Source organism: Anomalospiza imberbis, chromosome 6 (assembly GCF_031753505.1).
Source record: "Anomalospiza imberbis isolate Cuckoo-Finch-1a 21T00152 chromosome 6, ASM3175350v1, whole genome shotgun sequence".
NCBI lineage: Eukaryota > Metazoa > Chordata > Aves > Passeriformes > Viduidae > Anomalospiza > Anomalospiza imberbis.
Genome location: NC_089686.1, coordinates 53,062,935 through 53,090,685, shown reverse-complemented (window position 1 = coordinate 53,090,685; position 27,751 = coordinate 53,062,935). Strand labels below are relative to the sequence as shown.

Genomic DNA, 27,751 nt, shown 5'->3' with positions numbered 1-27,751 from the left:
CGGCACTCTGGACTCAACAACCGCTACCTCTCAACTCTGCTGTAGAAGTGTTTTCTCACTCGGAGGAGCATCTCTTTCAGGTTAATTCATCCGGCTGATAGGACAGGAACAATTAGCAGAATAAGGCTTAAAAGGTTATCCGTGTTCGGGAGAAAATACAGGGATTTTCTCCAAAAACTACTCAGCTGAAATTCGCCTGATTTTTCTTTTCTGGGCGTATTATTTCCATGCTTAAAGATCGCGGCATTAAGAAATGTGCTTAAGTTGTGAATAAAATAAACCACCGTGGGTTTATGTTCAAAATTCGTTCGTGTGGATAAAGGGTAGGAGTGTTTTCTCCCTGAATGGGCGCCTTGTCTTCGGAAATAGACTGGAAATCAATGTGTAAGAGGCAAGAAAATTGTTTAGATTCTAAGAAAAGTAAACAAAGTACTTAATTGCCGGGAGCTGAAAAAGATTAGCAAATCGCGCGTTTGTTAGTCGAGGTGTGAATTCAAACGGAGTTTTGCTGAAAAATACAAACACCGTTTCTCCATTATTCACTGTATGACTACAAGTAGTAGAGATAATAGTTTTATTTAAATGTTGTAAAGTCTTTAAGAACGAAAATTGTCTATTTCCTAAATTATATTTTAAGCAGTTATTCTGGTTTATCATGTATTATTATTAATTTTCAGCTATTGAAAATTACTTAAATATAATCAAAAACTGTAGGAATTTAATTGCATTGTTGATGACTTTAATTTTGCTTTTGGCTTTTCTTAATGGTACACTTCCTATGAAAATAGAAGCCTTAATTTTGTCTGTATCACTTCACTGATATGTCCCCTTCCCTTAAAATGGCAGCAGAAGTTGTGACTCATGCTGTGAAACAGCCTGATGTCTGTGCCCAGCACTGCCGCATAGGTATGGAAAAAAGATTTTTACGTGACCTACCCTGGGCAGACAAGTCCGCAGTTACCTTATAGCTGCAATTCGGAAAAAAAACCCCAAAAAAACCCAAAACCATAAAACCAACGAACAAACGAACAAACAAACAAACAAACAAACAAAAAAAACCAACAACAACAAAAAACACCAAAAAACCCCAAAAACACACAAAAAAAAAACCCCAAACCAAAACCCAAACCAAACTAACAAAACACCCCAAGCCAAACCAAATATTTCGGAGTAATTTCAAGCAGACGGTACAATCGAAAATTATTGGAATTTCACAAACTATTCTCAGACGTTGTGGAGGTCACTAAAGTCACCAGATTGGATGGAGAACAATGTGTGAACTTTAGTACATGCTCTTCACGAGTATGCAAGAATCTGGGTTTATTTATCTGTGTGCACAGGGCTCGATGACGATAGAAATGTTCTTTGCACACATAAATATATAAGAGTGATGCTTTTGAGTTTAGCAATTGCAGCTGTATACAATTTATAGGACAAGCAGATGCTTCTAAAGGCAGATGGATAAATAATTAAACACATTCCTCTATATGTTTCAGCTTCAGGGGAAAAAAAACCATTCGGATATCAATTATTTATACATTTTCATGTTTACCTTCATCTGATGACGAATTACACAAAGGACAAGACTAATCAAAACCAGATTTTTAAAAAATATATTTGTTAAGGGCAGAGGGCAAGATCCTGTGAGTGCATTGGGAAATTAAGATGGAACAAAAATACAGGTTGCTGCTCTCTCCTGATTAGGATTTCAAGAAGGGATCCTGTTTTTGTGGAAGAAAGGTGGGGTAATCTTTTGCTGCATCTTTACTGACACCATCTACGAGTCAGATAGGGAAGTTACGAGGGTGCCATATTGAACAGCTTCAGCACTAGTTTCCAGGATCTAGATTATATCTAGCAGAATCACAACAGCTCCCAACCCTGCCACCGCTAACCTCAAAGCATTCAACCTCCTGCAGCATCGGGCGCTTACGAAAAGCTTCCAAATTCTTCTGGGAAGTAGAATCCTATAAGAGATATCGGTCTTACCTGTAGAGTTGACCAAGCGATTTTCCAGCAAAATTCTTCAATCCCTCCTTGCCGGGAGTCAAAATCCTTTGTTTTACCGACTCCATTCCTTTGGGGATGCTCGCTGGATTATGCTCTTCTCTGGATACGGCACTGCTACGAGCAACGATGGTTCATATTGGTTTAATCTCTTAACTTTTCGTCTTCATTCAATGACTATCGGTTCACCTACGGGTAAAGGGAGAATGAGAGGAAGAGTGCGTGCGTGTGTGTGTGAGCGAGGTGGAGACGGCGTGCGGAGTCGGGGGGGGCGAGGGCGAGGGAGCGCGCCTGTGTGCGGCAGCGAGAGGGGCGTCGGAGCGCGCTGCAGGCAGCCCCCGGGATTCCCGGCAGCACGGAGTTGCCAGGCACGGTCAGAAACTCTCCTCGGCCTCGTAGGGTTCAGCAGTGGCGGGCGGAGGAGGTACAGCCATGCCCGGCACGGAGGGGCCAGAGGTCTCCGAGCGGGAGCGTTTCGAGGCAGTGCCGGCTCTCCGTGTCCCCGGCTGCAGCGCTGGCGGGGGCGGGGTGCGCTCGCCGCCCTGGGCAGACGCTGCCGAGTCCCCGGAGCCGCGGGCCGAACCCCCGGGCGGCGCGGAGCCGCGGCGTGTCCGCCGCCCCCGCCCGCGCTCCCTCCCTCCCTCCCTCCCTCCCTCTATCGCGGCGCTGCCCGCGGCGCGGCCGCGGCTCCCCTCCCCGGGCGCTGTATGTATGTATGATCATACATACAAAGTCTAAGACATTTTGTTATTCCTGTTTACAGAAAGGTGACAAAATACTGCTCTCAATAATACAGTGTCATCTTCAGGAAAAAAAATCACGTGCTCAAAATCTCAGTTATGCCATTAAACCCCTATGTGTAATACAGCCCCTTCAGCACCGCGGCCAGCGCCGCGCCCCGCCCGCGCCTCGGACGAGCGCCGCTGCCCCTCGCACAGCGCGCTGAGCGGAAAGAACGCGGCCTCCGTGCAGCCAGTCCCGCTCCTGCCAAACCGGGCACAGCCGCAATAATGCTGCTGTAGTGCTATAAACAGATAGCACTCCTTATCTGTTGTATAGGTATATAGATACGGGTTTATGTAGCTGTTTTTACCGCTGGATCCACGTTTACTCACGCAGCTTATTTTAGATCATGGTAGGAATCCATTAGGGACTGCTTTCTCTAAAGCATTTAATATATTCCACATATTTTTGGTCCTCTGTTTCATGCCTCTGAGCAGGCCACTGTAACACTCAGTCTTGATTTGTGGTGTTTACAGCACTGAAATGAACTGAGCATATTCTGAAGATAATTGTTTTTCCTCTCAGTATCTAATAATAAGAAACTTTTATCTCTTTGAAGAAAATGGAAGATGCAAAAATCGGTATTTCTAAGTCATCGCCATTATATTTCTCTTATTTCATTTTAATCTTAAAGTTTCTGTAATGTGCTACTTTAAAAAATGTGCGTTTTACACAAGTCCTTTAAATATTATTAAGCTCCTTCACTTGCCCAGTGGGCAACTAAATCCAAATTGTATTTTCAAAGGAAGATTACCTGATATAATATACGTTGTAGTTGCAATATCCTAAAAGGAACTGTTCTTTGGGTTTATAGAAATATTTCTTTCAGATGTTGCCCTCTGCTGGAGGGTTATTGAAGTTTTACAGCACCAAAGCATTGTATTTTTACAAGACCAATTATTTTAATATTGAAATTCCCATAATGACTGGTCCATGTGGAATTTCAATAATTCCGTTCAAAATTGTAAAAGAACTACAAAGTACTGGAATAGAAAATTATAAATAAAGCATATGAAATAGAAATGTTGCCAATTAGCATCATAACACAGCCCTGATTTCTACATCACGGTAGCTATTGGATGTGGTTTGCAGCATTGTCACTACCATTACAAACCTGAAAGGTTTTTTCCCAGAAGAGGAAAAGCTGCACAGTTACATAAGCACGTCTTCCCAGTGTGTCATGGCTCCACTGTGCCATTGCAGATGCTCAAAGGAAACCCATATTAATAGATTTTTCTGAGAGGCAGCAGGAACAGAATATTGTTTTGCAGGGATGCATTAAATGGGATTGGATTCTGTAATTCAAGTCTTTCAGAAAGGTAGAGTCCTTTTCTGAGCTGGAATTTGAGGCTGTAAAGCCTGCTGGGCAAGGGTGTTTTGTTTATGCTGTGCAAGGAACTCTGGCCCTTTTTTTAGAAAGCTCAGCATGGGCATGGCTTTGATGCTATGGCTACTAAGTAGCAGCAATAATTATTAGCAAAATAATAGCATTTAATAAATAAATGATGATTGATTTGGGAAAGATAAATAATTTATCATATCACACCAAAATGGAGAAGAAAAGTCCAGATGGCACATTCCTGTTTTTTTCTCCTAGTAGAGGAGAATTAGATAGTCCTTAATTGCATAAAATATGTAAAATAGCAAGCAACCCTCATACAGTAAAATCCTATAGTGACTAGGCACTGCTGCTGTAGCTATTTGAAATAGAAATTTTTTGTCTATCAGATGATACATGCAGATATTACTGAGTCACATCTGGATCAATCTCAGCTGGTTTGTCTTCACATGAGAGCAGTAGACAGCTAATCTCATTAGTTATACAAAACTTGTACAGTCTTCTCAGCTTCTTAAACATAATATATTAAGTATTTAACCTTGGTAGAATAAGCCATTTCTAGACGAAACAGCACATAACATTAATCAAAACTGTTATTGATAATTATTTTTCTAACAAACAGCTGTCATAGACAGACCACTCACAAAAGTGTGCTCAAACTTCAGTGAAATCACAATGAGCTCTTTTCACTGGTGTCAGTGGTAAAGGGAAATAGGAAGTTATGCAGAATGTTCTAGTCCAGATGATCACTGCTAAATGTTCACATATTGACCAGGAGGAAAGAGATTCAGCCCAAAGTTGCTAAGTAAAAATTGTGGCTCTGAAATGGCTCTAACAGTATCTGTGGGATGATATGGTGTAATCCAAGATGCTGCAGATGTCTGTGTTTTTCACATAGAACAGAAAACTTTTTGTTTCCTCTTGAAATCTTACAATTAAATACAACTTGCTTAATGTCACTGTATTTTCTTTAACTTTTGCTCATGTGAAGGTTAAAGGATTGAATCTTTACCTTTTTATTTCTATAAATAGCTCACTTTTACACATTTTGAACTGAGTTATTTCAAGAAGTTAATCTCTTTCAGTGGTGAAGAATTACAGATGTGGTTCTTAGCTCATTTTTTCCTATTGCTATGTATCTAATCTCGAAATTTGCTACGATAACCCTCAGAATAGTGCCTAAATATTGTATAGCTCTCTTAGAGAAGTTCAAAGTCAATACTCCAATATAAATCCCTTGTCTTTAAGTTTTAGTCTTTCTGAAGAAAACTACACAGTAAGCTAATATTTTCAACTACCAGTGATTTAAAAATAGTAATTATTTAAATTCTATTTTTGACCTTATATTTGCTGTTGATTCATTGCAAAATGAATTTTCTCTTTCCTAAGTGTCATGCAGGCAGAATTTATAAATGGTCATATATTTTATGATCCATTTTGAAAAAGCAAGTATGTGTTACTTTAACTTCATATGATCATACATACAAAGTCTAAGACATTTTGTTATTCCTGTTTACAGAAAGGTGACAAAATACTGCTCTCAATAATACAGTGTCATCTTCAGGAAAAAAATCATGTGCTCAAAATCTTAGTTATGCCATTAAACCCCTATGTGTAATACAGACTTCTGGTACTGAGGGTAGCATGAACATGCCTCAAAAATATGAATTATGATCTGATTATTACTCCTGTTTTATGGTAGCTGTCCACTAAATCCAATGGAATTTGATATTACCTGAAGAACAAAGCAATTTTTTACCTTCTTTGGGACTATGGAACTGCAAAATCATACAGCAATGCCAAAATAATCATCATGCTTGCCAGGCCACCAGAAAGGTTTTCTGGAAGAAGCAAGAGCTTTCTAAACTCTTTTATATTAAACTGTTTATTGAAATAAATTCTATCATTAAGAGAAAAGATTGAAATAAAATCTTGTGACAAATCTTGACTTAAGAGGCAGAAATATGTGCCAAAAAGAGTGTTTTAAATCAGGAATTTTCTCATTCTCCCTAAAAATTTGCAAGGATCACTTCCTGAACAACTTTGGTGGGCTTTTGTCTTATTCTCCTGAGCCACGATGATTCATTGCTGGACTAGTCCCTTGAAAAACTGCACAATACATCATTTTGAGGATTTAGATGTAGTATCAATGTGTTGACATATTAAAGATGTGTCTATGCTGAATTTTGCATGCCAAGACGTAAAGATTCCTGAATTCAACTATGTGAAGTTGGGTTGACAACACTTTATAGATAATTTTACCTTTTGGAGGCCTATCCATCAGTGTCTAAACCTTTATTTTATGAAATGGGCTGTGCCTATGGCTCCAGACCCAGGTTGTGAGCACAGTGTGGTTGTTATGTCCTGTTGGGAAGTGTATTACACAACGGTGTCAAAAGGAATAGCTGTCACATGCTGCAATACTCAGAACCTTCTGCTTCCTCACAATCTGTGATATTTACATCTTGAATGGTACTTTAATTTCCTGAACTGCAGGCCAGATTGGTGATTTATATGTCATACAACAAACATTGCAGAAGTTGAACTGTTGGATCAGATCTTGGCTCTGTATTTCCACAGCAACACAATTATCCTTCTTATTTTTGGTCTGAAAGAGAACATGCTTGGACTGAAATATGCTAAAGAATGCATGTGTCTGGGTAGAACATACACATTCACATGGTCGTCCTCAACCAGATTGTGCATTTTTGAAATAAAAATCTGGAAGTTCAGTCCATGATCACAGGGCCAAATAGAGAAATCTAGCAGGAAGCTGGCCACAGAGGCAATATGAAAGAAGCTGTGGACTTAGTCAAGCAAAGTAACTTTTCCACTGCTTCAGCTAAGTTTGATATTTGGCAGCTTAGTGCTTGCAAATTGGGCTACTCTTTCAGATTACCTTTATTCAGCTGCTAGAATGTTATTACATTGCTTTGCCAGTAATCTAATAGGCACAAGAAATGAAACGTGGTAGAGTACAGGAGTTTCACACATTTTTCAGGGCAGCTTCTAGTTTTAAACCAAACTGGAGGTAATTTGCTCAGAGATCTCTGCACTAACATAGATGATGAAAATTTCTAAAGATATGCTACAAACTCCAGGGATTTGTTTGGTTTTTTGGTTTTTCAAATTTAGGAATATCTTGTTCCTAAGCATGTAAATTCTTAGTGTTCATTCTAATAGTGCTTTGTTATCAGAATCTAGCTGTTGAAGCTGTTCCTTCAGCCCTCTAGTGGTAAAAGGACTAGGTAAATGACTAGAATTGCAGTCAATTTTTATGTTCTATTGGTATTGCAGATTTCACTGTGAAAAAAAATCACTAGATGATTTGCAGTTACTATATAGGACAACTCCACGGCTGGAAAATTTTCTGTTATGTTACAAAAAGATTCATTTATTTCCTCCATCCTGCCTTTCCTGTCTAAAAATCTAGTTAATTTTTAGTATCAGCAGATAGATTGTTAAAAACACCCCAACAAACTAATAAAAATGCACACAACAGCAAATGCCTTTTAAATCATGAAAGCAACGATATTACTTTTCTTCTTTTTTTTTTTTTTTTTTTTTTTTTTTTTTTCTGGAGAAATTTAACAGCATTTAATAAATTTATCTTAAAAGTAAATGGAGATGCTTATATTCTTCCCACATATTACAGGAGCATCTGTTCCTCTGAATTCCACTACTGTTCCATGAGGTACATGCAAAGGATCCCAAAGGACTGGAAGCCATCTGTCATGTTACACAGACAGAAATGCACCTACCTCTGGGGCTCAGACACAGGAACAGTTCTCTCAGTACCCAAGACAACTACGCAACACTTGGTGAGTAGGATGCAATTACCCATAATAAAATTTAGCCAAGGATTTGTGATTGCAGCACATTATCCTATCTTTTTATTACTACGATGATTAATATCATTAGTCTGTCATTACATTTTTATTCCAGGATAACCATCACTGGGTTGTTTAACAGCTTAAAAAACACTTTTATGCAAGGGTCAGTTTGGTCTTAGTGACAGCCAGGTCTCTTTTCACTGCATGAGAAACCTTGTGAGAAATGTAGAAATTGAAGACTGTATTATGGTGGCTTTTTATTGCAAGAATTAGAAAATCAGAAGCAGATTTTATAAGGCTGGAGTAGTCCTTTATTTTCTGTGGACTTGTCTCTTAGCATCATTTTAAAATGTATTAAGAAAAGTTTGGGGAGAAGTTTCCATTGATTAAGATCACAAGTTGCACTGATCTGAACAGGGCTTAAATCTACTATATGCTTTCATTTGCTAGAATACTTAAAGAGATACCAAAAGTAGCATCAGATACATCATTTGATCAGGAAACTATTCCTGGTGGGGGAAAACAACCCAAGAAAACTCATAATAGATATTTGGAAAATAATTGTGCTTAGTACAATAGCAAACTGATGTCTGAGGTGGTAGAGCAGGTTCTGGACTACTTTGTTGGGTCTGAGACTGATATTACAACTCAAATTTGTCACTCAGCTTTAGTGTGCTTCAATATTTTTGGGGTTATTCTTCTTTATGCTAAATATAGATTTTTTCAATAGACTAACACAAAATACAGTAAATGCTGTGTAGGAAGACTGCATGTAGATTCTTTTATATATAAAGTTGTTTCCCTAAGGAGAAAGTCATACATATTAGAATCTATATCCACATCCACAAAAATAATTTACTAGTTAACAATTGTGTATTTTCACCTGCTAAGCCACAACTTCTCTCTGTAAAAGGATATTGAGATAATGAGTAGATCTCATTGTAGCAAAAAGTAAATAAGAAGGAAGTATGTGTTTAGCTGATATTTGGGGTTAGCGGAGTCTGTAGAATGTAATTGTCATGCTTTCTGAAGAAAGAAATCTGAGGGAGACTTTAATTCATCCCATATTTTCTTCTTTGGTTTCATTTCTTGACAAGCTGACAACCATCGCACAAATTCAAGACTGAACATAATTCTCTTGAATTTTCTTGGAATTAGCATAAAAGTATTGCCTCCAATATGGATCCAAAATAGGAGAATATGAAACTGGTGCAGATTTCTTGTGTCATACATTTGCATCTGCATTAGATAACACTAACCCACATTAACAGTGCTAGCATGTCTTCAAATGACTAATACTTTAATAAAAACACTCCCATCATTGTATTCATAATATAAAATCAGATATTGCTTGTTCTGTGAGCACAGAAACATAGAATCACAGAATCATAAAGGTTGGAAAAGACCTCCAAGGTAATTGACTCCAACTGTTAATGAATCCATCTGACTCTCTGAGGCTTCCTGTCCTAAGCAACCCTGGTTTTCTGCTGTCCTTTCCTTACATCAGGCCCTGGTCAGGATCTATGAGAACTCAGGTCCTCCCCTGCATGTTCTCCAATGCTTTCTTGTCAGCATACTTAATTTCTGTCATGTCATCGACATGCCTTTTCCTTTTTCCTTATTGTGCCTCTTTTATTTTCCTTTAGAATACTGCTTTTGGTAAATTATTTTTTGAAAATTGCTGGGAGCTTGTAATGCCGGCACATTCGTATTTCTGCCAAATGGGACCAAAATGGGTTCAAAAGTGATTATGAAAGGAAATGAACACACACACAAAAGAAGAAATGTAAGTCTCATTTTGTTAGAAAATAGGACTGAACCCATCAATGTTAGATACTGTTGTGTTGATCTCATGTTTCATTAATAGCAGAAACTACCTTTGATAATTGCTGTATCTTTTGAGGGGCAATGTGTGTGTCTTCTCTAAACTGCAAAGGTCTTACCTCTTTCATAAATACTTCAGAAGTGCTAGATACCTTCTTTGGAGAACATGGCCATGGGTTTGAAGGTAGAAACATCCAAGTGTTCTTGTTCGTGCAAAGGAAAACCAAAGACTGAAAGATTTTAAGGGAATCAAAAGACAGAAATGCTATTTTTGTTGATATGTGGAATACTTAAGATGTTCCTTCTTCCCCTGAAATATTAGAGCAGCACATGAATTAGGAGGACAGGAAAATATCTGCTTTATTTCAGGGCACTGTTAATGACCTCAGTGGTGGTTGCACTGTGTTCCACAGGGGTGGGGGGAAGATCAGGATGTCATATAGATAGATTGCTTCAGGCCAAAGCACTCAACCTATACATTTAAAAATACCTGTGATCTCTAAATGTAACTAAAAATATCAAGTTCTTGATTCAGACACCTTTCCTAAATGTCAGCATTGAGCTCAGATTTCATATGCATTTCATTTTATAATCTGGTGTTTAAATGTAAATATTTTACATCTATTTTTTCTTATTGTTTGTTATAAATAAATCATCACAGATCTGGTAGATCAACTAACTGATTCCCCTGGAGAAAGTCTGCTGATTTTTGTGTGACTCAGTCTCTGTGTGACCAGTTTAGACATTTTTAGCTATTCCAGTGTTTCTTCTATGGGGGAGGTGAATTTTAATTACCTATTCTGTACCCTGTTTGCAAGACTTGGAAGTTCAAACAGTTCAAGAGAATTGTGCTGAACCTTCATCTCTTACCAGGATCAAGGTTTCCTTGTCTGTCTCTTAAGCTGGTGTTTTCATCCTGAAAGCCAGGACAGGCATTTCTGTCTTCTGGTTCTCTTTCCAACAGCCCTCATCTTAATAGTTGACATCTGCTGGGCCTTTACCATGGACTTTTATTGAATTATGCCTGATTATTACAACTCATTCTGTAGTTGTGCCATTTTTTGACTCCTCCTGGGGCAAAGACTAGCTGGTTGCTTCCCTTTTCTACCCAAGGGCTCTCTTTTACAGACAGTTCTTCACTGGCTTTTTTTCTTTCCAGAGCTGGAGGAGTGATCAGTAGCACCACTTGTGCTATCCCTATGTGCTATGAGAAGTGATCAGTATTACCATTAGTGCTGTCTCTGTATGCTGTGGTGTATGATCTAGGGATCCCACTCTGTTTGCCAAAGCCAAATACTAAAGTGCAGATAGAAAGCTCTTACAAGATAATGTTATTTATTCTGTTTTAGTGCTACAGAAACTTCTCAATCTATTAGAAAAAATAACAGCTGGAAGGAGGAAAGAGACAAATGCCAAAGTCTCTGCTTGTACTGTATTCCTACCTAGTCGAGCAAGAGGCATATCTCTGCATAATATTCAGAAAGGAATTCAGGATCTGCCCATCTGTATGGAACTAATTTAAATGCGCCCATGGCATTCTACCAGCTGAGAAAGATTCCATAGAATTTTCACATCCTCTATGCTCTCCTTTCAGAAGTAACGCCAGTTTCTCAAAAAATTGTCTTACCATTTGTTTTTTCTGAAGCCCTCTGGAGGTATTTCTTAGATACTAAGCCTGCTTTATAGATGAAAAATGTCCATCATGCTACAGCCAAGCAAAGATCAAGACTGAGATATGAATAAATATGTAAGAAAAGGGAGGTTGCAAGCACAGTTTTGTTGCTGTTTGCCAGATGTCCAGAGCTCACACCCCGGGGGCTGCAGCCAGGTAATTAATGTCTGCAACACTTAATTTGTTAAATTTGTTTGTTTTCTTGTTCTCTCACTTAATATTTTCCTGTATTTCCACACTTTATGTCTTACTTTGTACACAATTCCAATAAAATCACTGTTGCTATTTTCAGAAAAAAGGACCCAAATTTTATTACAGTGATTTGAATGTTTTTTTGTACACATAATTTTTTTCTCCTTATCATGACAGACTGAATTTTAGGTACTAGTTTTCCCTAGTTTTGTTTTGTTTTGATGTGTCTAGTAATTGGTCTGAGACTGCCAATTCATCCACAATTCACACCTACCATGATGTTATATATTCTCTTTTTTTTGTGGATATGTTCTGGCTTCTGATGTGCTGAACACATCAGAAGCATTACAAAGGCTAGATTTAGTGCCTTTACAGCAACAGGCTTAATATTTTTTGGTTTTCTGTTAAGAGTAATCATATAATAATCAAAGCTCTGAAATAAATACACATCCCCAAACTGAATGGCTGGAAAGTAAGTAGTTCCAAAAAATCCATTCTGTTAGTCATGTCCTCTTCACTTCCAAATCCTTTTTTACTACGAGGCCTCACTGGCTTATGAAAACACCTTTCCCTGGAGGAATCCTATCTTAAATAAAAATCTCCACTGAATCCATGTGTTAAATCAGTCTCATGTTACTGAGTCACTCCTGGTGCATTGAGATGGTCTTCTGCTTTCATAGACAAATTTCCTAGGCAGGATGCCCGTTTCTTTCCATTTATGACAAGAATATTAATCACTCTCTGATCAGTGTGTGCTCCATCATCAGGACACATCATAAATCATTGAGAGGTACTTCGGCAGCTGGTTAGCATTACACCTAAGTGCTTCACCCAGCACATGCTTTTCCCATCTTCATGAGCATCTTTCCTTCACTCATGTCTTGTACCTTGTGTAGTGTACTCCAAAAGGCTTCATAAATCGATTACTTGTCTTTCAAAAGCTGCCCTGTACTCTCCAGCACTTCTAATAGATTTCAAAATGATCCTCATTAATCCTTCTTCACTGAAAGGGTGGGTGACCAGTCACAAAGCCTGAAGGGATGGAAAAATATGACCAGGGAGGGAAAGAGAGAGGAGGATCCTCTCTTAAATTCATCTGAGGCACAGAGGTGGTCAGATAGTGCAACAAACCAGCCCAAGTTTCTCTTATTGAATCCAATCTCAATGAATATGACTCTAAATACAACAGGACTTTCTTATGAGTGGCAGCATTTTGGCAGGAAATCTCACAAATTATTAATGTTTAAGAATTCCTTTCCCATACCACAGGCAGGTTATCAGCCTGAGAGCAGACCCTCACTATGCTTTTTTGAGGGGGCTGAAGGCAATTTCTGTTTCACATATATATTATTATTTTTTCAAAATGCTCCATGCTTCATCTACCCCATTTCCCTGCAGTAGGATAAAAAGCAGATTACAGATCCCAACATTTGAAGGAATGTCCCTTTCTCAGCACAAGTGGGATGGCAGATGTACATGTCAGCTCTATCACTTTCTTCTCCATGCTTTTTCATATTTAATTCCTTGCTGTTTCACAAAAGGTTATAGGGACATAAATAGGACAACATAACGTTCAAAATTAAAGTAATTCTAAAAAAAAATCTGAATTTGTAATTCTGTAGTTCTAACAGTTGGTAATACGCTAAACATTGGAGCCCTATTCTAATACCCTTAATAAGTACTTGACCAAAGTGTAACTCCGTTTTTTTTGTTAGTATCTGCTCTTTTGTTAGCAGACAAATCAGGTTCAGAAATTCTTTGTGCATCAGGAGGGAAGATTGAGCAAACTGAGCATGAGCAGTAACTTCTTGATAGTATTCATATACCTGATACTTCTCAGAATTTTTATTTATTAATTATTCTGGGTTTAATTCTCCATATAATATATATAATTATATATATAAATCTGTTGATATAGATATTTGTTTTAAATGAAAAATTCTACTTTAGAAAACTTTTGTTAAAAGAACAATGATCTGATATCACTCTCTTCTTATGCTAAACAGAATCAATCCTTCATCAGGTTAGAGGCTTAATTATAAAGTTTCAGAATGAGTGAATTTTGTGCATTTCTGCACCAAATATGCACCAAATAATTGGCATTTATTGCAGAATATAGAAGCTTGCCAGTGTGGCCTTACAGGAAGTTGTATTTGTTCTCACTACAGTTGAAACTGAAGTTCCCTTGCTCAGCATTTGCTCCATCCTCATCAGACACCTAAGGTCTGTGGAAAAGCCTTGCTGCTAGGACTGTCTTTGTGCCCAGGAATGAGCTCAGTCCCTGAAATGACAGATATGTGACAGTCAGGGATGAGTGGTGTGTGCACAGGAGAAAGTGGGGGCTGCACTGTGCACCATGAGGTGTCTGGGTACTCTGAGTAGACATTTGAAGCAGAGTTTGTACAGCATTGAAAATGAAGGATTTCTTTGCAGGTAATTTCTTCCAGGTGCAAAAGCAAAGAAAATCCTGCTTTTCCCTTCTTGACAAAATCAACCTTTCAGATGTCCCCTTACAGTTCCTATATTAACTAATACCTGTGTCTCTTCTCCTAGGCAGGGGAGACCTGCTGACAGACTAGCATTTACATTTTAAGGCTTCTTCTACATAGCTGAATATTAAAAATTCCTCTACAAGTGCTGGCTTCAAGTCTGTCTGGTGCCTCAGCTTTTCTGTTGTCTCCAGTTCATAAGGCCTTGCACTTCTGTTTATTCACCTTCCTCCTTGTGAAGATAATTAATAAAGACCTCATAGTTCCTTCCTATTTTCAGTGCCCTCCACATGTTCAGCACATAAAACATATACTTTTGCTATAAATTCAGCACTCTGAATTTATAGCAAAAGTATGAAGCAGGTTCTTTTTCTGCTTTGATTTCCTCTATCCAATGCCACCTCCCTCAGTTCTAATCACAGCAGTGACCCCATTAACTAGATCATAATCTTTTTAACAGTCCCACAGAGAGTACTTTTAATTGATGAAAAAGTTGGATGTTGGTACCTGGTGACTCAATATGCAGTGGCATCTTTTAATTAAAACACGAGTCATTGTAACAGGAAGGTTGCAGCCACAGAATCATTTGCTATTTCCACCTAAATGCAAACAAAAACCCAATGAAAAAGCATTTATTGCTTGCCATAAAACACACAGGATCATTCTCCCTTACTCAAAATATGAGACTTTTTGCTATTGCCTCCTGTGCTGCTTCAGAGAAAGCTAAAAAGCTGTCATTGATACTGAGGAAAGCAATCCTATGTGAAAGGGGAAAACAGAGAATCCTTCCTGATTGCAATGCACTAGTGGCTTACAGCAGCAGGGACTCTAAATACCTTAAAATTAACAGATTGCTATTACATGGTGAGCTATATATAAATCTCTTGGCCTACCTATTTTATCTGAAATCTTGGCCACATCTCAAAATAATAGTACACTTTATATTGGAATAGATGGAGACAGAATTTTAGCTGAAGAATAATATATAGATGCCACCACCAGGGAACAGGCTTACCTTCAGCATTACTGTTTGCTAGCACTAGTAATGGGCTACTATCAGCAGAAATGTTTATTTGAGATAACCTAACAGCAAAAGTGTCTGTTGTGAAGAGGCAATATGGCAGCGAATCCGGCCTTCCTATCAGTTTTCCCTGCTAAAACCTTTTGTCCGGAGTACTTCTTCTATTCCTTTTTGAAAAACCTATTAAAAGAGGTATTGGGCATGCAGTCCTGGAATACTATCTGTATTACATTTCACCAAGCACTAGCTGAGAAAAATAAATAAAAGCTGCCAGCATGGGAGATGCAAGGATCTAGGAGCCATCTGAGCCAGAGCTTTTCTACCTTTGCAACTTTTCATTGCTGGGGATGGTGTGGGCCAGATAGACCCACAACATTAAGTGTTTCAAACAGACTGTGGTTAAGGAAGGGCCAACATAACAACAAGGCTCATTTATTTAATGCCTCCTGATGACAGAAGCAGTTACTATGGCCTCTGTGTCTTTCAGCACCAAAACTGAAATGCTGAACAGTGTTGGATGCTTTGAACACCCCAGGGACAAGCAAGGTCAGTCAGTGATTTAAATACAAATGTTTCTGACAAGCTAACAGCACTGGTTTGTTGAGGAGTCAAAAAAAAAAATTAAAAAAAAAATCCTACCCTTATCAAATGGTTCAGACTGACTCATTTCTGACTGAGAAAGCATAGTCACTAATTATTGCAGGGTAATGTGCGTATGCACCTTCCAAAAATTGATATGGCTGCTGAATTTCACATCCTACTCATCATGTCCCAGCAGATTTCTCAGTCCTTGCTTAAAAAAAAAAAAACCCTTCCTGAGTTGCATCTAAATGATGTAAATGTTGTGTTAAGACAATGATTATTTAAAACCAGAATGAGATTTAATTTAGCTACTCCTTTTTAAGGATGCCAAGGCAAGAATTGTTATGACCACCCTGGAGAAGGCAGACAGACAAGAAAAAGTGGCTGTGGCTTAATGAGGTTATACAGTAATTCATAGTCTGGAAATAATTTTGTTACCCTTCATATGGCAATGATCATCCTTTTCCCCCCTTTACTTCTTTCCATCTGTTTAAGGAAGGAAGGTTTTTAAAAGAAGTCCTTTGTGAGGGGCCACTTAACCCTCTCTGGAATCAATCTCTCCACACCAGATGTTAGGACCCCCGACCCCTCCTCTGTGCCTCCCAGCAGTGTGTCCTAAACATTTAAGACAGTATTTTCAGAAACACTGTTTTTTAATTAATTTTGAACATTTTGAGGAATATTAGACAAGATTTTGTTTGTTTCCCAGCCTACACATCTTAAACAAATTGCAGACTTCAGATACTGGCATATTGTTTCTCCCACATCTTGCTGTTCTTTCCCACTAATCCACTGATTATGGAATGGGTTACTTCTTTTTCTACTCCTGTAAGACAATATATTTTACACCATTTGAGAAGCAAATGTTGGAAAAATGTCTTCTATTTCAGTGCTCCCTATAAATTTTTTTTCTTTGTATAGAATAAACTTGGACTGATTTTTTAGAAATACTCTTTAAGCTGAATAGATCATATAGATGCCTTACCTTTTTTTCTGATTCAGAAAGTAGAACCACTGAAATGTGGTGCACAAGTTTAATGAAGGAATTAAGACTTCTGAAGGGTAGCTACAATTTCTAATAATGTGGAGAGCCAGAATTTATGAATGTCTTCTCATGAGCTATCATGCTACTTTTTAATAAAATATACTTGGCTTTGGCTGACATTGTTCCCCGAATTAAACTTTAAATTTAAATGACCCATTTACTACAGGCCTTGATGGAGGCAAGGTTTAACCTCCAAGAGCAAAGCTTGAATGCACCTGAAAACTCACAACTTAATATATAAATGTCCCCTATATCTTGCATATCAACAGCACCTTCCTTCATCTTTTTTTTTCCTCCTCTCTTTCTTTTGCTATCAATTTCTTCTACTTTTAATGTTTTTTTCATTTTCATACTTAATTAAGTACCCTATCTCACCTCAGTAGTGAGCACAGTAGTGGTACCAAATTATATAATTACTCCTTGCTTGTTTTGGTATTTTTTTTCTCTCCTTTTTTAGAGTAGATTCTTTTATTCATCTTATGCCTTTCTTTAATTTGCTTAAATTGCATGTGTCGTAGTTTGTAATTTCAAAGTTACAAAGGAAATGACCTACCAAATGTGGCAGGTGACCCTGTTCCCAGAATCCTGACAAGGTGTACAACAGGAGAGGTGACATGCTGAGATAAAAACATCTATTGAGAGCAAGTCAGAAACTTCAAGCCAGATTCCCTGTGATTTACTCCAAAGCCCTTCACTGGTCCCAAAAGTGACTTTTAAGAAAGATTAAAATACATATTGTAAGACTGGACCAGTCCCAAGGGAAAGCTTCAGCCCTGCCATCTTTTCCAATATATGTACTCAAAGCTATTTAAAATGCATGTGTGTGAACTACTTGTGCTGCGTGTGGAAACTGCATGTGTAACTGAGAACTTGAGAAGTCACCTCAGGTCCTGGCATTGCAGGAATAAAAACTGTATCCAGATAAGGCAGGGAAAAGCAGCCTGAAAGCTGAAAATGGCTCTGTATGAACACAACATACATTGTGAGTTGCAGATATCTGTATGAATATTCTCTTCAAGGAGGTGCTCCAGGTATTTGACTTTTAGTACTTCAGCTCCTCTCTCAATTCTTAGAATTTTCACACACAAGTTGACAGCACATTAAAAATGAACACAGCTTTATTTGCTAGATTGAGATCTTATTAAATGTGGATATTAAATGTTAGCAGAAGGTTTAAAAAATTTATTCTGACATTAGTGTATCATATATATCAGCAAAATACATAGCAGACAAAAATGCCACTCAGATTACACGACAGTACAAGTCAAACAAGTGGTACATGTAGAATAGTCAGAAACTCCATCTATTTTAACTCCATTCTGTTGCCTCAAATTGACAGCACTACATAAAAATAAAAGCATAGTAAAAAAATTTCTAGAAAAAATACGATAGTGTCTCATAGTATCCCTCTTCTTTTGCAGTCCTTTGCTTAGAACATACCACACAAAACCTTCCCAAGGTAAACAACCTAAATTTTAATTGAAAAAAAAAAAAAAAATCCCTGATTGTATTACACCTGAAAGGTCAATTTTGTTTTGTGTAACTAATTCTAACAAAGCAGTCTATTGTTGCTTAAATTACAGTAATTGCAACACAGAACTTAATTCACTTTGGTTAAAGGACACTTTTAGATACTGAATCACATAAAAATAAATTATTCCAAAAGTAAGAATCAGCACATCTTCAAATTGACCAGGCCTTCCTTTCTCACTTTTCAACAACACTTCAGGAAACTTATGTGAACCACTGTAAACCCAACCATAGTGATACCTTTAGTCAAAATACTGCTTAATTGCAAGTAATGGCAAATTATTATATAAAAAGCTGTCAAGACTAATTTTTTATGTGATATTAGCTTTTAGTATGACAACAGATTCTCTTTTCAACAGTTTCTGTATAGGAAGAAGTAATGCTACGAAGTGCAATGACTTGTTTTTAAGATACATATTTCTTTCTAAATAAGCTGATCCCAGGGTTTTTCCACTTTCTATTGCATGATACAACATATACAAAACATCTGTACTGCATTAAATAGCAAGTGATCTTAAAAAATAAGTTTTTAAGAAGCACAAAATAGGAGTTAAAAAATCAATTCATATTCAGGGTCTGCATATCAGTGCTGTATCCCAAACACAAGTATTTCCTTATTTTCCTCCATCTTGCTCTAAAATAGCATTGTTCATTTACAATACACCTATTTTGCTGATATCTTTTTAAGGGTAGTATATTAGGACACTTTATTACTTGAAGAAACTAATCTTCCATAAGTAGAAATAGTGCATCTAACACTGAATTTCCAAATCTGTTTTCAGCTTGAGTCAGGTTGTACATTTTGCACAGAAATATCCTTTTGCATCTCATCACCTTTCTGTTTGAAGCATCTGTCTGCCTTGCAAACAGTTAACAAACCCACAACATCTAAATTAAGCAGTTTAATTAACAGTATATGTGCAAGATGCAGCACAGTGCTTTCATTGTGCAAATTGTGGTGTTTGATATGTGATTATGACTGATGGCTGATACTCTTCTTTGGCTTACACATTAAGCAGCAGAGCTAATTTATTTACACATGCACTCCTTCAACAGATTCATCACTTCAAATATATATGAATATTCAAGAACATGATCAGTTCATCATGAACATAAATTGCCAATATGCTTGATTGATCAAGCAGCTTTAGAGAATGAAGGTGAATAACTTACAGTAACGAGAAATGTACATCGGCATCAACTCCTTGACTGGCAGCCAAACTGTGTGATGTGTGCTCGAGGTAGGCACTTAATCCTTTTGCTAGTAACAACAGCTCCACTCAAGACATTGATTTAAAACTGTTACAACATTAAGTACTCCATGACACAGGCAAGGTTTGCTAAAACAAAATACCCTAAGTTGTGGTACTAGTAAACAGTACATCATTCAGCTGATATGGAATACAAATCTCAATTTTTATGTGTATACTTGCAAAGAAGTATAACTTTCAAAGTGCAAATACAGCAAAATTTTCTAATCTTGTCTACTTTGTGTATTCAGCATCAGAGAACTCAATAATCTGGTGTTACAACAGTCTGCAGTCTAGGCACGAACTGCTCTCCAACAGTCCACATGGCACTGAAACTGAAGTGTGCCAAGGCAGGCATGGTTTCCTAACACTGAACGGCAGGTTCACTGTCTGCAGGTTCACAGTATGCTAATGCCTGCAAGCACATTTTGGAAATAGGCACTGCCCTGCAGAGATCATTTTCACACCTCTTGCCAAATGCAAAGAAACAAGGCACTAAGCATGGAAGCATTTTTATGTTTTAAATATACAGTAAAATCACAAAAATGCCTACCTGCTTCAAACTAGAAAATGAGGGCACATTTTTAAACAGCTGGAAGCTACTTTGCACAATAGTTATTACATATATATAAACTCAGCGACTTTGTAGAAAAGCCTCTTAACAAAAAAGAAAAGAAAAATCCTTCCCAAATATTCAAAAGGAGGAAAAAAAAAAAAAACAACAGAACAAGCCCCAAGCCAGGAAAATAACAGCATAAACATAGATTATTTGGCATGCTTAAAATCTTTTGGATAAAGATCCAAGACCAAACCATTCAGCTAAATCAACTGGTACGGTGGTCCAGCTCCCAGTTCACTGCCAAGGAGTGCAGGACACTCCATAGTATGCATCGAGGACAGACAGACAGCTTTAGCCCTTTGCTGGCATTCATTGAGAATGCAAAACCAAAGAAATAAATAAACAAGCAGATTTAGCCCCCCACAATAAAAAAAGTCAAACATAATCTTCCAATGGTAGTTTTTGAGAATGAGAAATTAAATAATTGTTATTCGCCAAATCACATACATATTTTCAAAACCCACTGCAATTACATGATTCCACAATATCTGCATTTAGAGAGTAAACTCTTCCATAAAATGTATCTTTATGAAAATAAATTATGGCTTTTTTTTCCTTCACTATTTTTTTATTCCCTTCACTATTGTATTAACTGAATTTTGTGCCTATAAATAATTCCAAGTGGAATTAAGCCAATATATCTTTAAAAATCAATTCTTTCTACAAAATGTATAGAAGTTCAAACCAATGTTTCATAAGGCATAGTAAATATAAAAAAAAGCCCCAAACCTTAATCCTTGTATCAGGAGTGTTCTATTTAAATTACCACATAATAAAAATAATAATTTTCAGCATTTTCCACAGCAGTGGTTCTCTGTGGTATCCTTTTCAGTCAGCTGGGATACAGCCTGGAATGTTGCAATTAGCAACAGGGAGAGGGCTTGGTGGTAAATGACCTTATCATGTCCTGCAAGTCCTTTGAGATTAACAGTCCCTACACCAGGAGTCCAAATTCTAGGATTACAAGATTACATTTACTATTCAAAGTCATGGGTAAATAAAAACCAGTGCTGACATCATACAGTTAAGTAGATTTACTAAACTTTGAAAGCTCAGTAAAACTTAAAGAAAACTCTAAAATCTTTGGACTGAAAGACAAGGGTTGAACTCTCCTACAGCTTTCAACATGATGCATGCTGAGCAAACCACAGATAAAAAAAGCTAGAACAAGCTAAATCCCCAAACAGCTGGGTTTTTGGTTACATTGCTCTGGATAGCTCCATTCTCCCTTCCGTGGCAATGAACTCTTTTTCTGTGGCTCGTTTATCACCTTGGCACAGTCTCTCCTTCAGTTTTTCAAGTTCATACTCATGTAGGATTTTTTGCGTTAAATACTTTTCACGTTTTATTTTGGCTTTCACATCTGCAGGAACATCAGGGATCATCCATGCTACAAAGAATTTGACGATGAATACAACATGCTAAAAAAAACCAAAAAAACAACTCATTACCAAAAGAAGCACCTCTTGTTTTATCTGACACCAAATAGTTCACTTTTTGTTCACAATAAAATACATTTCATTTGGCTGTCCTGGAACAATACACACCGAATTAATATGTATCTAAGATGTGTACGAAGATTAAAACCCATCTTCTTATGCAGAAAATTTAATTCCAAACCATTAATGACTTAGCAAACCCAAAAGGAAAGTGTCAGGGCCTGAATCTCAACCATCACTTTTTAACTCCTCTGTGTGGTTTGTTAGAAAGTTCACACAGCTGTGCTGATAACAGTTAGCTATTGAGAGCTGATGAAACACCGCAGGAAAAGTGATGAGATAAGCACTTGAACTACTTACTCCCTTTTCCCTTCATAACTTGCAAAGCAGTAGCTTAACACTGATGTCCCAGTCCAAACTATTGATTTAGCTGTTTTTAACCAATATACAACACTGCAAAATGCTGTCTGGATTTTGAACAGTCATCTCACATACAGCTCCTTAATGAAAGCAAGAGGAGTGGAAGTGCTACTCCTGGTGGCTTTTTTAACTGGCATAAAGACCTTTTTTATTTTTTTGATTATTTTGATCAACATTTGCAGTCTCCTCAGCCACTTTCACTTTTCCTACTATGAGGTGAGCCACTGAAGTTAAAAGGCCCAGTAACAGTAATCTTTTAGGACATGAATACTTGGTATTTTCTTGGGAACAAATTATTTTATACTCCCAGCAATTCTATTTTCTGTAACATTAGTAACTATCTAAACAAATCACAAGGTACCAATGTCAGAAGGAAATTTTGTAGGGAACATACCTCCATAATAATTATAAAGGCCAGTTTTGCAGCAAGAATGTGCCAGAACTGCATAGTGTGTAAGTATTTCCTTTCATGATCTGGAGGATATCGATAGTCTCTGTACCTGTAGGAATGACAGAAATGCAAAGGTGAAATGTCACATTCAGCCTGGGACAAATTGCAAGCTAAGTGACACTTACAAACAAGTACAGTTGTCACTTAAGGAACCTTTTCTTGTTTTAAATGGTCTGTTTCCTTTTGCAGTAAAAGGTTGCCAGTTGCCTCTCAATTTGTTCCTATCTTTGTGTTTGTTTAAACACCCTCACACACACAGCAACAGAGCAGAGATGAGGATGCGTGATGTGAAATTTGGTACACAGGTTACTTGTTTTTCAGGCAATGATCAAATAATACAGGACAGGGTGATGGGATGTATCACAGGGTAATGGATATGTATTGAATAAATGTGACACATATGAGCAGATTATGGACTGGACAGATGCAGGGTTTCATGAAAGGACAGACTTGAGCGCATGTTCTACACCACCAAATAAATGTAGCTGTTTCCAGAAGTGCTGGGATGGTTGGTTTGGCGGGGGGTGGTTTGTTTGCTTTGAGATTTTTTTCATCCAATCAATACTTTTATTTTACCATTTCCAAAGTTCTTTTGCAATTATTCTAGAATCTCTAATGCTTCTGCTAGCAAGAAAGGACTACTTTTTAAATGAAAGCAGGATAAGTCTGATTTTTGGTCTGATCAAGCAAAATAAAGATTGATTTTAAATACCGTATCTCATTTTCAGCTTTGAGATCTAAACATCTCCTTTATTCTGCTTTCTTGTCCACTTACTCAGCATAAAAATCTTTGAAAATATAGGCTGAAGTTTGCAACTTCAGGGACATAAATTTACTTCCTCACTGAAAAATCAATAGTGTAATTAAGTAAACAAAAAATACAATGAAGAAAAAGCAAAATGCAAGTTAGCAATGAGACTTTTAGTGGTGATTTTTTTTGAGGTGATTGATTTTGTTATTGGCTTGATCTCTTACCACCTCAACCATTACCTTATCAATAGTCTAAATATTACCTCTCACAGTTTAGAAGGATGAGAATGACATAATTTATTTTCTAATGGACAACTTAGATCTTAATTGATTTTTTATGCTGTATTCTATACAAAGTGACACCAACCTGCATATGACAAAGTTTTCTGGATTCTCTTTAGGTTCATTTCTCTCAGGAAAATCTGAGATTTGAAACACTGACAAGCTGTTGTTTATGTATCCAGACATTGGCAAGTCTTCGTTTTCAGAATAAGCGTAGTAGTAAACTAAACGAGGAATCATATCTGATGTGAATGCAACAATAAAAGCCTGAAAAGAAATTGGAAAAAGAAATAAGGAAAGAAGCACACAAAATTCATGAGCAGATTTATAACGGTGTTGTGGTTATGTGACTCTAGCAATATCCAGAATCTTTTAAGAAATGGTGAGAAGCATGATTGGGGCATTTCACCTTGGCAGAAGATGCTGACTGCAGCCTCAGCACATTCTTCCTGGAAGCTTGAGATACTTAAGGTGCTGATGTATGGTGCTACTACGGCAGTACCTGCAAGTGGGTTTGTTGCCTGAGATACACTAAAAAGAGAAATCTCTTGTGCTCAGTAGGATGCTTTACAGTATGTTTCCAATGAAATACTGGCATAGCATTTAGTTACCAGTTTATAAAAAATACTTGGAGCCACTGGTCCCACAGGGGCATCCAGGAGAGAAGCACAATTCCCACAAAGCAGGCCTCATAGCAACAAGGACAAAAATGCATCTAACCCACAGGATTCATCCACCTTTCCTGTCCCCTACAGTTCCCTCTGGCAATCAGTGTGCTTCATCAGACTAAGCTTCATACTGGCTTATGCCATTCCAAAAGGCTGGAAAACACGGACAACTGAATGAAAGATTATGGCCAATTAAATGTGGATAGGGAGCTGCACACTGCCAACACATGGACAAGCCAAACCACTTAAATAGTTTGATGGTGTCTTTGTAGGTTAACATGATACAGTGTTGATGAAGGAGAAAAAGCATCAGCTGGTTTTTAATTCTTCACATTTTGAGTACATGGAAGAATCAATGTTGATGTAGCACAATGCAGTGGTTTTGGTTCTCCAACTTGAGATTTCCCAGCTAACGCATCACATATCTAGGTATGTATTAACATACTTACATTGGTGACAACAGACAGGATGGCCATCCCATTGAGGATTTCCTGCCATACTCCTATGCTATGTGCTTTTGCAGCCACAGGTCTTCTGTACTGAGTGGTTAATTTCCAGGAGTCTACACGAATCTCCAGGATATTATTCATCAGAGCAAGAAGGGGAGCCAGGGGAAAGGATGCCACAAAGAGAGTAATGAATCCAAACTGAATGACTGCAAGAGAGAAAAACAGTATGTCAAAATCTTCCCTTCCCTAAGTATCCTCAGAGTGATGGGGGTTTACTACTAGCAGACAAATGGCAAACTTCTGCCAGGCTGCACAAGTCATCTTCAGCTCTGGCCTGAGCTAAGCGACAATCAGCCCCAGACCACAGACTTCTCCAGTCCCTTCAGGCCGCCATTCAGCAGCACCCATAGAAATGGGCATTTGGATCCTGTGAAATGATGCTGCCAGCAGTGCTGGATACCAATCCTTTCAGGGTGCTGCAGTTCTTATATGAATGGTGTGTAAGTGTAGGGGAATTGGCATGTATTAATCCGTCAAATTTCTCAGTTATTATCAGGCCAGTTTTGTTCTCTTGCAGTTTTTATCTTCTTGTTCTTCTTTTACTTATCAACTACACACCTCACAACCTTATCTCCACCTATTGTTACTGATTTAATCAAAACATTCATAACAATTCTATATGCAAAAGTTCCATTGGGGAGTGTTGACATTAGTTCAAGAATTGTGAACAGAATATACAAATGATCCTTTCAGTTGTTACCAAAATTAAGTTACTTGGTACAGACTGTGATAATCATCAGTACATAGCCAATACTGCCACTATGTTTCAAATAAAGGAAATAGAACATTTTTTATGGTTTAGGTAGTATATAAATAAATTCCCATACACCAGTCATTCACTCTTCTATGATTTCAGTGGTAAGTTTTTCACCTCAGATAAGCAACAAAATTCCCGCTAGCTTAGCAGCCCTCACACAATGCTAGAGCATAGTTCTGATACTGGAAGAGCAAGGACATGGCTTGCAACAGTGTATTCTGAATGTATTAGTTTACAATACCACAGCCCTGTGTCAAATTAAAGTGATAATAACACTAGGCATCTCTAGAACACTTCAAATTATTTCTGCAGAAATAAAGCAGTACAAAGGTTCATTTTCAACAAAATGTATCCTTGTAAAAATCAATTATTAACTTCTTTAAAGTATCCTTTAGATTCAGCTTGGCTCCAGTTTTGGTTTCAGTTTCTCAGGCTTTGTAAACTACTGTTACAAACTGACATGTTCACATTACCTTTGAAAACCCATATTCCCTTGCCCACACTCCCTCTGCTGGTCTAATGGACTGAAGGGAAGCACTGATCAGTGCAAGACTAAATCTGAAGGGATTCTCCTCTAGCCAGTTTGTAGATCTCATGCCTGCAGTACCCATCCTTACAGCACATTTGGCACTCATTCCATACTTAAAATTTCCACTATCATCAGCTAAGAATATGCTTTGGAACAACAAAAGAACAGACACAGAGGCAGCTGGCTGCACTGAGAATAATGTACCCCATTCAAATGAGGAAAACAAAAGTCTGCAGTGTTTCTGTGAAATTCCCAGCAGTTCAAGATGCAAAGACAGCTTTTTATTTAAATTGGGCTGACCTATTTAATGACTTCCAGCAGTTAATCCTCCTGCTATGCAGATGAAAGTGGTGGCATCAACCCACAACAATTAATCGAGAAAATGTTCTTTTGGAAGTGTCAGTACAAGGTGTCCTGTCCTCAATTCCAAATGTGTAATTTTAAACTTACCCATTTCTAAATATTCATAAAACAGGCCTAAGGCTCCAAATGTCTGCAGATCATGGTCTTGCTCCCAGCGACTGTATAAATTTTCAGGATTATTTCTGGCTTTCCGACGACCCCACCAGTTACAAATCCAGCTGTATATGCAGAAAAACGTTAACAATGAGAGAAGCAGGTCAGATTGGCTCGCTTGGTTAGAGCACGGTGCTAATAACACCAAGCTTGTAGGTTTACTCCCTGTATAGGCCATTCATTTAAGAGCTGGACTCAATCCTTGTCAGTCCCTTCCAACTCAGAATATTCTGTGAAGTCAGAATCACAGAATGACAAGGTTGGAAGAGACCTTCAAGATCACTGAGTCCAACCCATGCCCCAACACCTCAACTAAACCATGACACCAAGTGCCACATCCAATCTTTTTTTAAGCATGTCCAGGGATGGTAACTGCACCACCTCCCTGGGCAGACCATTCCAGTAGTTTATCACCCTTTCAGTAAAAAACTTTTTCCTAACATCCAACCTATATTTCCCTTGGTGCAGCTTAAAACTGTGTCCTCTTGTTCTGTCAGTTGCTGCCTGAGAAAGAGACCAACTCCCACCTTACTACAACCACCCTTCAGGAAATTGTAGAGAGTGATAGGGTCACCTCTGAGTCTCCAGACTAAACAACCCCAGCTCCCTCAGTCATTCCTCACCGGGTTTGCGTTCCAAGCCCTTCACCAGCCGCATTGCCTCCTCTGGATGCTCTCGAGTCTCAACGTCCTTCCCAAACTGAGGGGCCCAGAACGGGACACAGCACTCAAGGTGTGGCCTCACTAGTGCTGAGTACAGGGGAAGAATGACCTCCCTGGTCCTGCTGGCCACACTGTTCCTCATACAGTATCTTGGCCTTCTTGGCCACCAGGGCACACTGCTGGCTCGTGTTCGGTCAGCTGTTGACCAGTACCCCCGGTCTCTTTCTGCCTGGGCACTGTCCAGCCACACTGTCCCCGGCCTATAACACTGCAGGGGGTTATTGTGGCCAAAACGTAGGACTTGGCACTTGGACTCATTCAACTTCATCCTATTGGACTCTGCCCATCCATCCAACTGTTTCAAGTCTCTCTGCAAAGCCCTTCTCCCTTCCAACAGATTGACACATGTTCCCAGCTTAGTATTGTCTGCAAATCTACTAATGAAAGACTCAATGCCCTCATCCATGTCATCAATAACAATATTGAACAGAACTGGCCCCAGCACAGAGCCCTGGGGGACATCACTGGTGCCTGGCTGCCAGCTGGATGCAGCACCGTTCACCATCATTCACCAGGCCTGGC

General features: G+C 38.2%; 2 protein-coding genes and 1 long non-coding RNA gene across 8 annotated transcripts in view; 1 reads left to right on the top strand and 2 right to left on the bottom strand.

Moving 5' to 3' along the window:
• SLC17A6 (solute carrier family 17 member 6) overlaps positions 1-2,462 on the bottom strand; it is a 28,037-nt gene extending 25,575 nt beyond the window's left edge. Inside the window, exon 1 of the mRNA XM_068194191.1 lies at positions 1,990-2,462. Coding sequence (XP_068050292.1) covers positions 1,990-2,075 — 86 coding nt within the window. The 5' untranslated portion in view covers positions 2,076-2,462. The remainder of the gene's footprint in view (positions 1-1,989) is intronic.
• A 4,807-nt stretch (positions 2,463-7,269) lies between these two features.
• LOC137476124 (uncharacterized) lies at positions 7,270-23,796 on the top strand. The gene is made up of 2 exons (XR_011000260.1): positions 7,270-7,950; positions 17,321-23,796. It is a non-coding gene; the product is annotated as an uncharacterized lncRNA (long non-coding RNA).
• ANO5 (anoctamin 5) overlaps positions 17,888-27,751 on the bottom strand; it is a 56,634-nt gene continuing 46,770 nt past the window's right edge. For all 6 annotated transcript variants that reach the window (XM_068194186.1, XM_068194187.1, XM_068194189.1 and 3 more), the window contains 5 exons: positions 26,442-26,572; positions 24,646-24,851; positions 23,614-23,795; positions 22,440-22,545; positions 17,888-21,607 (listed from right to left, as the gene is read on the bottom strand). In XM_068194186.1, coding sequence (XP_068050287.1) covers positions 21,386-21,607; positions 22,440-22,545; positions 23,614-23,795; positions 24,646-24,851; positions 26,442-26,572 — 847 coding nt within the window. In that variant the 3' untranslated portion in view covers positions 17,888-21,385. The remainder of the gene's footprint in view (positions 21,608-22,439; positions 22,546-23,613; positions 23,796-24,645; positions 24,852-26,441; positions 26,573-27,751) is intronic.